Source organism: Anas acuta, chromosome 11 (assembly GCF_963932015.1).
Source record: "Anas acuta chromosome 11, bAnaAcu1.1, whole genome shotgun sequence".
NCBI lineage: Eukaryota > Metazoa > Chordata > Aves > Anseriformes > Anatidae > Anas > Anas acuta.
The window spans coordinates 1,793,645-1,807,980 of NC_088989.1; the positions used below are offsets into that span (position 1 = coordinate 1,793,645).

A 14,336-nucleotide genomic window follows, 5' to 3' on the forward strand; every position below is an offset into this window, starting at 1 on the left:
TTAAGTGTCAATACAACCCTCAAAACATAAGTTTATTGAATAAAGCTGAAGAGCAGTAAACCAACATATGCATCCACCTAAATAAAAAATCCACATATTTACAAAGTTCAGTAATTGTATAAGTTGTTCACATGCAGAGAGTAATGCACAGGTTAACAATTGGTAGTGTTTGGATGCCATTAATGCTGAAAGCAGTGAAGTATATAAACACCAAACACATCAAGTTTAGCTATAGGCCAGTTAACTAAACAGTGACCTGGTCCCCCACGAAGATCCACACATTCTAGTTTAGTTTCCATATTTTAGGCACAAGCAAGTTTGCTAAATAAAAGGACCTGTAGCAGTTCACGGTGAACTAGGGACTACAGTAGCAAGTTAATGCACCCTCTCCTCTACAGCACCAGAGTATGAATTAATTGAAATCATGCTTCAGAGAACTGAAAGGGGACAAAAAGTTAAATGCAAGTTCAGACTGAATGCAGGCAGCATGTAGTGTCTGTGCAACAGTGCGACAGTTGGTACAGAACAGTAAGGCCATGGCAGTCCAAATTAAAACTGGTTTGTCACAACTGATATGGACTAAACAGTGTTTTCAACCGAGGACCCCAGAGTAATGCAGACTCCACAGTTAGGTAAGGAAGAATCACACACAGTGTGAGGCAACACAAGCAGGTGTACCATGTATTTGTATACACTAGCAAGCTACACTGACATTACTGTATGAACAAACCAGTCTTAACAAGTCTGTCCCTTTAAATATATTGAAGTCATTGAGAAAGTAAAGCTACAAAAACATTACAATCTTTAGTTTATACATACTTCCCTATACTGTAGAAGCTAGTCAAGAAATAGGATCGATTCGTTGGCTCTCTTGTGCTTTGACACAGTTGAACATTTCATCTTGCAACTTACAGACTTTGCACATGGTTACATCAAGAAAGCAGGCAGGTCTAGAGTTGTCACAATAGCCGAGATGTTTCATAGCACCAGGTGAAACTGTGCCCAGCTATTTCATGAGCAGGAGAGACACTAGACAATTACACAGATATTGTGCTAAAGGCCAACGACTGACTCTCTACAAAAACATCAGTAATTTAAGTGTCATGCAGCCGCTCAGAATGTATATTCTGGTTTCAGATAGAGATCACTAGTATCTGGAGACAGAAAAATGTGTTTGGACAAAGTCTGATGTTCCTAGCAATTTGTTTTCATGCTGGAATACTCCAATTTTTGAAAGCTTAAACAGAACAGTCCATTCCTATCCCCCAGACAAATGTTAAACAGAAGCAACAAAATGAATTTAAACAGTCGGCTCCCCTAATTCATCAGAAGAGTTTGGTTTTGTTTGTTTTTTTAAGTGACAGGGTAAGATCTCAGCTGTAGATTAGTGATGCTGATCTGTGTCTTGTGCTCCCCTCTGCAAACAGTTTCCATTTCTCTGCTAACATACACACATCACATGCATTTGTGAGATTAGTATCCCACAACTCACGCTTAAATGTTTTCTAACTACTGTATGTGGCATCTTACAGAATTTCAATGCTGTCAGGCGTCAGCATCTTCAAGCCACTAAACACTAGAAATAAAACACTTGCTGAAAATCATATAAAAACCTGGCCCTGAAAAACCAGAACAGTGTACCATCATAGTTAACATGGTAGAGATCTTTTTTTTTTTTTAAAAAGCCCCCCCCAACCCTCCCACCATAGATGGTTGTAAAATAAATATTTGTGCTGACTTTATGACAACTCTAGTTGTTTTGTGACATAATAGGAATACAAGTCTTCAGCAGTGCACATGAGAAATGAACTGTGAAAAGGCAGATTCTCATTACAGGATTTTTGGGTAATATCTCGTTATGGAGGGAAGTGGACAATTGAGATTATGGCCAACTGGTACTGGAGATTCCAGGAAGACTTCAGCTTCTTCTAGATTTTGAATGCTGAATAAGCCACTGAAGCGTGATATCTGAAGAGAGAGAAGAGAAGTTCCATATTCAAGTGTTGATTTGTATTTGCATAACCAGCACCACTTTGGTATGCCCACGTCCTCAAGTACATAAGAGTAGACAGCCCTTCTCTACAGGCTGGTCCAAGGCGGATTAACAGAACCATTTTTTGAAGGCTTGCTGTCTGTGCTGTCTGGTATAACCGCCCAGAGTCCTGTGGGCCACATTTGAAGGAACTGCCTCAGACATCCAGGCTCCTCAGTCAACCACACTTCTAAGAGACTTCCGTTAATCTGATACCTTGGTCTCGCTCACACACTCACTTGTAGATCAACATCACTACGTTTATGCCAGCCTGAGAGCCTGTGCTGCCTATCCTCACCTGAGGGAAGCAATCTTAGTTGGCATCAAGCTTCTCCGTGCTTGAAAGAGGTTCGCTAAAGCAACTGAAATGTGTAAACATCACATCAGTGTAATGCTTGCAGCAACAGCTTCCCTACAGCATCAGTGATGCTCATCTCTGCTGTAAGCCTTGTGTGGGAAATATGACAGAAGGGAGCATCCCCTTCTCCTATCCCCTTGTTTGCATCTCTAACTGAAGGCAAAGTGACAGGGGGTTCTTGAATAAGAAACCGTAAGAGCTCCACAGGCTGTTCATTTTTCCTGGTCAGAAATCAAGTTCTTGATACGAAGCAGTTCTGGTATCCTGTGCAGCTTGTTCCTGTGACCACTAGACTGAAGATTTCCTCATCAGTAAATTCACATTAGGCAGCCAGTGAACCAGCATTAATCTCCTGGCAGGCATATGAAGGCATCAGAAGAAGGATGGCAGGTGTGAGATTATTCAGTATAACAAGTACATGACACTAGTATTTGTAATTACATAGTACCATGGTTTCTGCCTTTAAATTCCAGAAATTTTACAGCAATTGACATCAGCACCAGAAAAATCTATTATTTGGCTGCCTGGAGTAGTGACTGGCACAGGCCACTACGTGAACATCTTAGATAAACCAGAGAGGGAAGACGATTATTTCATGAGAATGACTGATGAGGAAAAACTTGCTGCAAGGACTTGCTAGCATCTACAGCCTCAAAGTGAAGCCAAGTTAAGAGCACCGGACAGAAGGATAAAATTTAGGGCAAGCTAATCGTGAGACTAGTCAGGTATTTCCTGCAAACTAATTAAAGGCAGCAGGTGTCATAGTAGGCTATGATATGCTTTGCTAACTACAGCCCCTTCACAAACTAACACCAGACAGGCTTCCTCACTGCCATCAGGAGTTACACCATGTTTAACCAGTGCAGTTAAGTGTTGCTGTTGGATTTGTTACCAGTTTCCTGAAGCAAGAAGGCTTATGTTTAAGAAGTCACAATCCCCCGATCCGTTCTGATGGTCTTTATAATGCATAACATTTTAGGTTAATAGTTACCTATATTATCTTTCTCTTTGCATGAAATTGAGTAGCAGCAGATTTCTCTGTCCTGAATAGCAGCAAGGTTCCTACAAAAGAGACAAAATTTAAACACACACTCCCCTTATAACGAGTACTCTTACACTGAGAATCTAAACTGCTCCCACTTCATCTTCTCAGTGTAACTTGTTTCTGTACGATGTTTCAGTTACCACCTGTTGCTGCGTTTTCTACTTATAACACAAGTTCTTCATCTTAAATCCCTATGTACATCAATGCCTTTATCGAGTTAACACAGCTTTTCTTAGGAAGGATTAGACTTACATCTTTTCAATTAGTTGTTTCTCATCCAAAGCGTTAGGAAGGTCTCTCTTGTTTCCAAGTACTAGAACCTGAAATCCAAATCAGAAGAAAACAGTTGCACCTCTTTTTTAAAAAAGTTTCAGGAGAGTCTGACAAGCAGTCAACACTAGACTTAAATCCAAGGGATTAAGACATTTAATAGTAAACCAGGTCAAGAGGGAAGATGTACCTAGTCACAGGGAAAGGGGGGGGGTCCAAATAAACTCTTGTGAACTGGTGTGTTCTCACACTTGCTTTTTGTGCATGTGTGAACAATTCCAATAAACTTTCAGCTGAAGTTTCCCAAACTTATGTGGTATTTCTGTACTATCTGATTAACAGGCACTATAGCAACTAGAAGAGCACAAACCCATAAGGTAGAATACGGTTCTCTAAATCACTGCTCTACTTTTTTTTTGTGGGTACTGAGCAAATATTATCACTGCAGGAACGATCAAGGTCAACAATTGTATCTAAGGCACTAGGGAGAGGTATTGCTTACAGTGCTTACACTGGACTTAAAGACGTCAAGACACTCTTCAGATGCACTAAACTATGTATATTTCTAAAGAAAGTTTAATACTGATGTAAGACAATAATACTTACAGGGATTCCTTGTAACTGTGGCTTATCTAGAAGATTGTGCAGCTCATTCCGAGAGGCTTCTATTTTTTCACGATCTGCAGCATCTACCATGTAGCTTTAAGAAGAATTTAAGGTTAGTTCAGCAGGACTCAACTACTTCAGAAACAGCAGCCTTTGCTTTAAACTGTCAGGTCTGAACACATTCAAAGCTTTAAACAAAGCTAGGTCTTCTGAGCAAGGAATTCGGTTCTTTTCAAAGAAATTCCCCACAATCAGAGTAGTGGGAAAATTCTTTCCGTTAAGACTACTCTGCCATCCAAGTCAAACTGGAAGTAGTTAGTACTCAGGATTAGACACTGATGAGAAAATAACACATCCTGAGCCCTGAACTTCAGGGTACAGAAGTTACTTAATACGGTTGCAGTACAGTTTCAGAATTAATACGAGCACACCGAGTCCATTATGTGCTACTACACTAGATACAGTAGAGAAGCAAGTCTGCAGTTAAATATAAGCCTAGGGAAAATGACACTTACACAATAGCATTAACTCCCCTGCAGTATCGTTCCCACATGCTTCGGAATCGTGGTTGCCCTCCTATATCCCAGATCTTAAGTGGAAGGAAAAAAGACAATTTAGCCATACACTATTTAAGCATGTCATACACACAAGACAAGCAGTCAAAACAGTTTTCTTCTTTCCTTATGCCAGCTGCAGGACCTTTTGCTTATTAGAACAGAAATAATCTCTGCAAGCACTGAAAATACAGCTACTCAAATCTCACAGGCCAGATAGTATAAGATATAAACTAGAACATCTTATATCAGATGCATGAAAACCTGCATATTAAGTTTTCACAGATGCATACTGTAGAATACATGAAAATACAATGTACCCACTTCACACTCTGGTTATGACTTAAGCTTTGAGCAATACTGAAGAGCAGAAGAAGAACAGGACGTGTGGGCCCTCGAAGTGTGAAAATTAACTCAGATTAAAGCCAGACATCATTATTAAAGCATTGCTTTAACTAGTCCATGAATCTGGAAATCAAACACTGCTTCTCATTTAAGGAACTCCATAAATAAACCTAAGTCTATTCTTATGCTATTTTACAGATTTAGCTGAGCCTCTTCAGTTTGCTATACTTGTCCCAACAGTGGGAACAAAATAGAGTAAGTGTGCAATTTTTAAACTAGAACCTGAAGACAATTTCATATGGGTTTAAAAAGAAAGACGGTCAACGTTAACATACCTTTATTGTAACGTTACCCTTTGTAACTTTTCTCATGTTGAAGCCCACAGTAGGAATCATATCTTCACTGAATTGACCTGACTGAAAAAAAAAAAAAAAAAAGAAAGTTAAGTCTAACACTTCTTATACAACTAGTTTATGTGGTAAAATACCACAAGCTTTTCTAGCCTTCCAGTTGAAGGCCTTATAGCCAGGAAGTCACAGGTATTACACTGACGTGTGTTGCAGCTTGCACGGGCAGTCACAGTGTTTCTTAAAAGCACTTAAATAATCTTTCAAGCCTTGAGGGAGTCAGAGGCACAAAGTTACTGGTAGAGCAGTGCTTTACGTAGCTGAACAGACGGACAGCCAGGAAAAGTATAGGATGAAAGCCATTCACCTGCTTCTGCTGGAGCCACGTTCTGTGCTTTGGGATCTGCTAGGCTCCTGGCAGCTCAAAACACCCAGCTGCTCCTCTGATGCAAGCTACTCTGTGGGCAACATTTGCAGTAATAAATCGCTCTCATGGGGTAAGCCTTCAACCCACAGGTATGGTTAGCACCTGAGGAGTCTTAAAAGGCTGGCAAGTGGAAGGACCTGCCAGGGCTGCCTCCTGTGTGGCTAGTGCCCAACTGGTTCAGCAGTGCAAGAGGTGACCAAAGCAAGTGGAGAGTTCAGCATCACTTTCAGCCCTGATATCGCTGCTGCAGAACAGCGATGCATTAGGGAGGCTCTCTAATGGCAAAAGTTTTACTATCACTTATACTTTTATCTCTAACAGTCTGAAAGCCAAGTTCACAGCTATCTCTGCTAGCTGGCCCAGCAGTCACAACACGTGTTATCGACAGCAGTACAGGTTTCTCCCATGCAGCCTTGGCTATCTGGCAGAAGGTGAATCTCAGCCACAGCGGGCGTTATGCATCTCACTACATCCACTGCATTTAACAGAACCAGACAGTCACAGCAGATTTGGAAAAAAAAGGTCAACTCAGATGCATTCAGTTGTTTAATTAGTGCTCAATATCACAGCAGGAGGAAGTCTGCTTCGCTCCCCCCAAGCTGTACAGAGAAGCCAGCCTGAATGAAAACCCCTTTTAGAACAGCTGAAGCAGACATCACATCACCCTACAAGTTAGGGCCCAGCTGCTCACGAGCTGGAAGTATTGGCTTAGTCTGACTGGACATGCTTTGACATGTTTTTGGACACGCTACATGTTTTTTGGAGCCCGCAACCAGAAGTTTGTAACATCAGTGCTCTGTCATTCAACTCTCGACCTAAAAACCCCACGCCTAAAAACCCCACAGGTCTGCTCCCCTCCCCAGTAGAACTGCCAGCCTCCCCTAGCAAACCAAAGCCAGAAGCCTCACACAATACACAATATAACACTAAAATACATTGAAAACATATGGATGACAAGCTCATTTCTGCTTATTTGGCCCAACTGAAACTCTTCAGCTGAAAAGCTAAGTGGCACATTGTTCTGATTGACCTCCAAAACAAATCTATCCAGAGCTTGAACACAAAGGCAGCAGCCCCCTGAACAGGCAGTGATTTGTCTCATTTAAGATCTGCTTCCCAGATGTACAGTTAGTTATACAGAGTCTTAGAAGGCAATTGGAAATAACTAAGTCCTTGAATCTAAGGAATGTAACTAAAAACAGTGATGACCTAAAAATGAACAACTTAAGCCTCTTTAAGCAGATGTTTTGCATTTCCATTTGAAAGAAGTTTAAACTGCCTAGACTACACAGAAGAACATGCAGCGGTCTCCCACAGCGCCGCTTCAGGAACTGCTCAAACCTTTCTGCCAAGTTCTGCGAGGTGGGTGCACAACCTCAACACCTCCTGCGTAGCTTCTTGTTACGGCCTTAAAAGCCTAGTGCCCAACTTGGCCATTTCAGCCCATTTGATTGTGTGAATTCAACAGCAGAAGGGTAAGCATTGCTTCCACGTTTGATGCAGTTCAGCTCAAGGCATGCACTGCCAGTCTTGCCTTTGAAGGGTCAGCTTGCCATGGTTGCTCAAGAACCACTGCATTCCTCCCTCTGCAGTCACACCCTACACCCACACTCCAACCAAGCACCTCCTAAACACTCCCTGAACTTCCACTCCTGTGCTACTTCACAGCACCCCACATGCTGTTAGCTGTTCCTACTCCCAGCTCCTTCCAGATCCTTCAACAGAGAGCTGCTCCCATCAATAGCTTATGCTCTCCCACTGCACCTTTAGAACACAGATTCCTTCAGATAAGAGGAACTCCTCATCTGTACACAGTTCTGTTTGAGTTGGGCTTCTCCCCGCCTCCCCCCATGCGAACACAAAGCAGATTACTCAGCCCTATCGCTCGTTTTCACAATATGATGCTTTCTCCTCCTAAAATAGGCCTCAGCTTCCAAACAAGTCCGATAAGCACAGAAATATTTTCAATCCCCAGTCTGGAAGTACTGGCTGTTGTCACACATTGCTCAAACACTCAAGGACAGCAGAGTAGCTGCCTGCAAACCTAGCCCCAGCATCTGTTTTCAGCACCCGTGAACACCCCGACAGGCAGACGCTGTACTTCATCCATGCCTCCCAGATCAGCCCTGTGCACTGCAAGTGCTGTGAACTCAGCCCGTAGCTCCGAGGCCACACAGACCATACAGCACGAACAGAAGCTGTTCACTGAAGGTCACAGAACAGACTCAGTTTGCTCTCATCCATAAGTGGAAGATAAGAGGGAGACTAAACGGACTGAATTCCAGAGACCGCAGAAAGAACCTGCACGGTTAGGCTTCAAGCCTCTGGATTTACGAGATGCTCCCTTTTCAAAATTCCATGCTCCTGGAAAACCCAAGCACATGATGTATCAGAAGTTTAGTGTCATCCAGTTCCTACTGTCAGGCACATCGGCAGGCAGTTCCACAGCATTTGTATGAAGGTATTTGAGTATTAGAATTGCCCCTGCAGCACTGACTGAGATGAGCTACAAGTGCCCTCTGGTATCTATTCCTCACGTATCTGGACTCTATATTCCCTTCACACTCGGTATGTTAAGGATAATGGGCAAGCAACAACCCTTTTGAAAGCCTCACATCTGCTATTAGTGAGGTGACTGCTCACAGTCACCTCACTATTAACCGGGCCCCGGTGCACAAAACCATGAGGCTTAAGTGCCAGCAACACAGGGAAGCTCAGCGTGGAACTGCCCGGTGAAGACCACCTCAACCCAACAGTTCTCATACTCCGGGGCAGGCAGTAAGTCACAGCCAGTGCTAGACCTGAAGAACATTAAGAGGACAGAGATTACGAGCTCGCTGCACAGAAACAAACCAGCCTTGTGCAATGCTTGCCCACTCCAAGAAACAATTCTTGTAACAGGCTGGTGGGTGAGACACAGGTAACCTGCTCCCACGGGGCAACACGCACCCCCTTACCTGCCCAAGTACCCCCCGCCCTGGATAAGGGTTACTGAGAGAAGCAGAACTGCTCCCAGGCTGGACTAAGTAATTTAGGAGCATGCAGCAGACACCTCCGCTCATTCGTCAGTTTGGACTCGGCTCACCTGTGACTAGCACAGTCGGTTCCACCTCTAGCACAGCCCACAGCATGACGAACGCTCCCCACACCACACCAACCTGGTCCGCCTGTCACACACCAGCTGATGCTAGCCCTGGTTTGGGGCTGCACTTCACTGTGCAGCTCCTGGTCACAGGGGAGCAAGAGGCACCCGAGGGGTTTGCTGGGTGCCCTCAGCCCTCACAGCACTCATCTGCCCAGGCTCTGCACTGCTGCCACGGTCAGCCCCTCGGTTTGCACCCGCTTTAACGGGGTCTTGTGGTCGCTGTGTGCCCTGAAACACAACCAGACGTGTTAAAGCACAACCACGCTCACAGGCACTGCTTTTTACCTTGTACTCTGCCAGAGTGCCCCCCTGGGCCTGCAGTGCTGTCCCGCAGCCCCGGCCTCCCTCTGTGCCCACCAAGAGCCCCGGGGCAGCCTCACCAGCCGGCATCCCCAGGAGTTTTCCCTCAGGAACAGGACTGCGGTGTGCCAGTTGCAGCTACACTTCACATTGCAGAAGGGGAGGATCTGAGTACTCCAGACAAGCATTCTGCCTAGCACCATCTAGCTTTTCTAAAGTATACAAAGGATGCTTGTTTGTTTTTTCTTTAAATACATAGTTATCATCAAAACAAGCTGCTTACTAGCTGTACCATTTTCAGCTGTCTCAAGTCAAAAGAACAGAAGTGACTCCAGCTCCTGCCCGCCTTTCTGTAGCCACCAGCTACAGCCAGAGGACCGCCAGCTTCCAGGAAGGCACGCTGCCGGGCTGGCAGCACAAATGCCGAAGCAACTCAAGCAAGTAACTAAGCTTAAGACTGGAGCTTGTTTCCTGTACCTTCCCTAAAGATGCTTTAAAATATTAGGGATGCTGAAACAATTCAAAGGCAGAACTGGGATTCCTTCCTCTTTCCTTCTGCCTAGCGTGGCAGCTTTCCTGCTTGCACCAGAAACCACATCTACAATGGCTCATCCACCTTGGCCTCAGTGACCAATTCACAGCTACAAGATCACCACCCCACTGCCTGCACAAGGGGATTCTTTACAGCAACACAGAGTAGTGGGGCTGACTCTGGTTTGCATCCCAAAACTAACGTGATTCATTACTGTTGTAGGACAGATTTCTTCATATAAGCTTTGTTACTGCACAAAGACTCCAGCCAGGACACTCCTAGTCCACCTGAATTCCCACTGTTTGCCCCTACATTTCTGCCTACACTATGAAAAAAGCTGCATCTTACAAGTTACTTTCAAAAAGCAGGCATTTTAGCATTAAGCTACCCCTACACCATGCCACTTCTGCAGCATCGATGGCGTCGACCACAGGCGTGCATCACACACGGGCAGGTCAGCTCCCCGGTCCCTGCAGTCACCTCCCTCTTGAAGTACTCCAGTGTTCCAGTACTTGTGACCACGCTCAGAAGCTCACAAGCTCACAAGCTACAGGAGAACTCAAGACCATGACAACAGACAAACATTTCTATTTGAGACCACTTGGGGTACAGCAAGCAGGACCTCAAAGACAGCACTAGCTGAAGGTGAGTCACTTCGTGTTGCCTTATTACCTAATGAAGTGAGGCAATCCGTTTCAATAAGCTGCTGCAATTAACAACCACTTTGCTGAGAGGTGTATCCCACTGCTCACTGAGAGGTGTATCCCACTGCTCACTGAGAGGTGTATCCCACTGCTCACCGAGAGGTGTATCCCACTGCTCACCGAGAGGTGTATCCCACTGCTCACCGAGAGGTGTATCCCACTGCTCACCGAGAGGTGTATCCCACTGCTCACCGAGAGGTGTATCCCACTGCTCACCGAGAGGTGTATCCCACTGCTCACCAAAGTGCTCCAAAGCCTCAACGCAAACTATTTACAGCCCACCTGGGCGCTTCAGAAGGCACTAAGCCAGCACTGGGGCTGGTCAGAACAATCCTTTTCCATACTCCTCCAGGACAACTCTAGACAAAGTTACGTGTAACAGGCACGGGGACTGAAGGAAGCCACAGCTGCTGTTGCCCAATGGAACCATTCACTCCGAGGAGCTTCATTTGATGTTGCCTCTTTCCAGGGACCAAAGCCTCACTCAGAGGCTTGTCAGACACGCCACAGCTAGAGAAAACACTCATTGATTCAGGCCTCGACAGAAATCCTGAAAACAGATCTTATGTGCCCTATCAGCACAAACAGAACAGGTTAAGCTCAGCTCTTACACCCAACAACCCCACGCGGGCAGCCTGCCTTGCCTCCCCGCCCACCCAGCAGCTCCCCTCTCCTGCCCGTTGCAGCCCAGCCCCTGGAGCTGCAGTGCTCCGGATGCCTGGATCCTGGAGTTTTGGCACACGAGGTTTGGGGACAGGCAGCAGTGCCCCTCCACGGAGCTCCTTCCTGACGGCAGCGGCACCCTGCTGCCTGGGAGCCGCCCGTTTCTTCGAGTCATGTTGCAGCTGCGCCACGTGACGGAGCTGGGTTGCCTGTCCTCCCTCCCGCTGTGACTTGCAGCTCCGACAGCAGGTCTGATGAAAGCCCGTGGCCCGGCGAGCGGCAGAAGATGCTGCGGACTCCAGAAAGGAATGGGCACCTCCAGCCCTCAGCTAAGGAGCTCGCCGTGCCCGGCACGATGCTGGGATGACACGCAGTTTCTCTGAAAGGAGCCACAGGCCATCTACCTTATGGAAATTAGGAGCAGGAGGAAATGATATCCTCCCTTGTGAGCAAGTTTACTCACGCACACGGAAAACTTATGCTAAATATCTAATTAGAGGCCGTGACTAATATGGAGCCAACAGCAAAGCAGAAGCTGCAGAAGCTGCATCCAGCTGTAAGCAGATCTCTCTGCTGAGGTTGCTAAGCCCCCAAACTAAGTTTGGTCTGGTTATAGACTGAGTCCCTGCTCAGACCAGAAAGATAAATACAGGCCAAACCAGCTCACAAACACTGCTCCAGAACTGGACTGTCTGCCTCTCGTGGCATTTCCACCTCACCAGTCATGCAGGAGTTGTATCAAGCCTCCAACGTAATGGGCTCGAGTCCTCCCTCTAGTTACAAGTGCCTGGTTTAAGCGGGGCCCCACAGCAGACACAGGACTACACCAGAGATTCACGTTAAACTCACTGCTGTCAGGACGCTGCTGACAGCCCTCTGCTAGGCAGAACGCAACCTTAAGCTACACCCTGGCATGTAACCCAGCTCTGAAAGCTATCTACAGGCCTCGCATCTTGCTGTGTCATTCCTTTCATTTCAGTTTTACGGAATCCCAGTGCCTGACAGCTACTTCCACCCAAAGCATTAACAGGCCTGCAGAGAGCAGTTATCCTTTTCCAGCACTGATTTCCCCACGCACGCTCTGAACTAAAGGCAACACCTGAGAAGAGGTTGGCTCTGCACGCCACGGACCGCATTGTGCTGACAACGAAAGCTCACGCTATTTTTCTTAAGCCAATAACAAAAACCTAAGCAAGTTTCCCTCACTCTGTTTTTCTTAAAGAAGCACTAGATTTCCTAATTATAAGCCTCAGAAATGTGCCTTACTGCTTCCAGACTTGAAGCAGTAAACGATCCTGTGTCTTATGCATAATGACTTCCTTATTTCACTCAGTTTTGCAAGCCCATTTGAATGACACTTACTCAGATAAATTTCTGGGTGTGATCTTAATGAGCAGGCGAAACCTTGCAAGATTCAACCCCCAACAAAGCAAGCTGGACACAGTTGCCAGCTTTACTCGCAGTGCTTTAACCACCTGGGACAATCTGGATGGACTAAAATGCTGTGTGACCACTGCAGCTCTTCTCTGCTACTCCACGTTACCTGCAGCAGTTTCACAAAACTCCTTGAAGGAGCTGTGCTTCAAAGCACAGAAGAGCAGTACTTCAACACGTGCCATCGCCACCTGGGACATCATAAGGGGAGAAACCTGCAGAGTAATGCCAGAACCCAAACTCAATGCAGGCACACACCAGCCAGTGCCAGCTCAGGGCCCACACATCGAGGTGTTCAGTGGCTCATGAGTTCCAGTTGCAGAAATCCAGGAGCAGAGGGAGCTGCAGCCACTGGCATGTGTGGGTAAAGGCTTCTGGAGTCCTCAGGCGAGCCCAGCAACTTTTCCTTAACACAACCAGGCCGAGGAAACGTGATTTTTTAACTAGGGAAGACCCACTTCACGTGGGTGTCACGAAGACCACTAAGAAGGAGCGTTCAACTGCACAAGAGCTCTGTTAGGTTTTGACACTCTCCCTGGCACAAGAACCACGTGGAACTGCAGAAGAACGAGTCTTTTTCCCTATCCAGTTTTCCAACCGTGGCACTTCGACAAACACATCCCTAAAAACACCCAGAACTTTACCATGACCCCTCACGGCAGAGGCTGGAGGAGGTCTGCTTGGGCCTGAAGCCGTAGCCACCACCTCCCTGATTGTAGGGGCGCTGTGCAGGGCCGGTGCCGGGCCCTGCGGAGCACCAAACCTGCCCCCATCGCCCCCCCGAGCAGCCTCCCCTTCACGGCTCGGCGGTGGCAGCGCTCCGTGGGGGAGGCCTCCCACACCCAGCCCCGGGCCCGGGCTCCGCAGCCGTGCAGGAGGGGCCGGGAGGAGGCAAAATCGGCAGAGAGGCGGCGAGGGGAGCCCCGAAACCGCGGCCGGGCCCCCTCAGAGCCCCCCTCAGAGCCCCCCTCAGGGCTCCCCTCAGGGCCCCCCTCAGCCCCCTCACCGCGATGACGTTGACGAAGGTGGTCTTGCCCGAGTACTGCAGCCCCACCAGGGTGAGCTCCATCTCCTCCTTCCAGAAGAGCGAGCGGAACCAGTCCAGCAGCCGGGACAGCAGCGCCAGCATGGCTGCGGCCGGGCCGGGCCGGGCCGGGCCCTCGCTGACGGGACCGGGACCGGGGCCGGGACCGGGACGGGGCCGGGTCGGGGTCGGGGCCGGCGCTCCCGCGGCTCTCGGGCACCCGCGGCTGCCGGGCTCGCCCCCGCGCCGCGCTCACGTGACGCCGCCGCCGCAGCGCCCCCTGCCGGCCGCACGGCCGCACGGCGCCCCGGGAGGACCCCGGCGGGCAGAGGGAGGGAGATGGGGGGGGGGGGGAGGCTGGGCGCCGCCGCCATCTTGGGGTGGGCGCTGGGGAATGGGGGGGAGGTGGGGCTGTGGGTTCCAACGGCAGAAATGCGAAGGAAATGTGTTTGTAGTAAAGCTAGAAAGCGGCTCAGCGGCATTGCTGGCTGTTCTCACACCTGGTCTCCAGTTTCTGCCCTGTGTTCTGTGTGGAGTTTTCAGGGATCTC

General features: G+C 47.7%; 1 protein-coding gene across 1 annotated transcript; it reads right to left on the reverse strand.

Annotated features, from left to right (window-relative positions):
- Nucleotides 1-14,044, reverse strand: ARL8B (ARF like GTPase 8B). Its single transcript, XM_068695051.1, has 7 exons — nt 13,769-14,044; nt 5,546-5,626; nt 4,827-4,900; nt 4,312-4,405; nt 3,688-3,755; nt 3,382-3,452; nt 1-1,968 (listed from the first exon to the last, which is right to left on the reverse strand). Exons 1-7 carry the CDS (start codon nt 13,889-13,891, stop codon nt 1,919-1,921), a joined length of 561 nt encoding a protein of 186 aa, XP_068551152.1. The 5' UTR covers nt 13,892-14,044; the 3' UTR covers nt 1-1,918.
- Between the last annotated feature and the right edge of the window lie 292 nt (nt 14,045-14,336).

Excerpts from the sequence above, each read along its gene's own strand:
- ARL8B (XM_068695051.1), bottom strand. The coding sequence starts at position 13,891 with ATGCTGGCGCTGCTGTCCCGGCTGCTGGACTGGTTCCGCTCGCTCTTC. Across the intron at positions 4,901-5,545 it reads AGGGTAACGTTACAATAAAG|ATCTGGGATATAGGAGGGCA; the intron begins GTATGTTAACGT and ends CTTCCACTTAAG. Across the intron at positions 1,969-3,381 it reads CAAAGAGAAAGATAATATAG|ATATCACGCTTCAGTGGCTT; the intron begins GTAACTATTAAC and ends CTCTCTCTTCAG.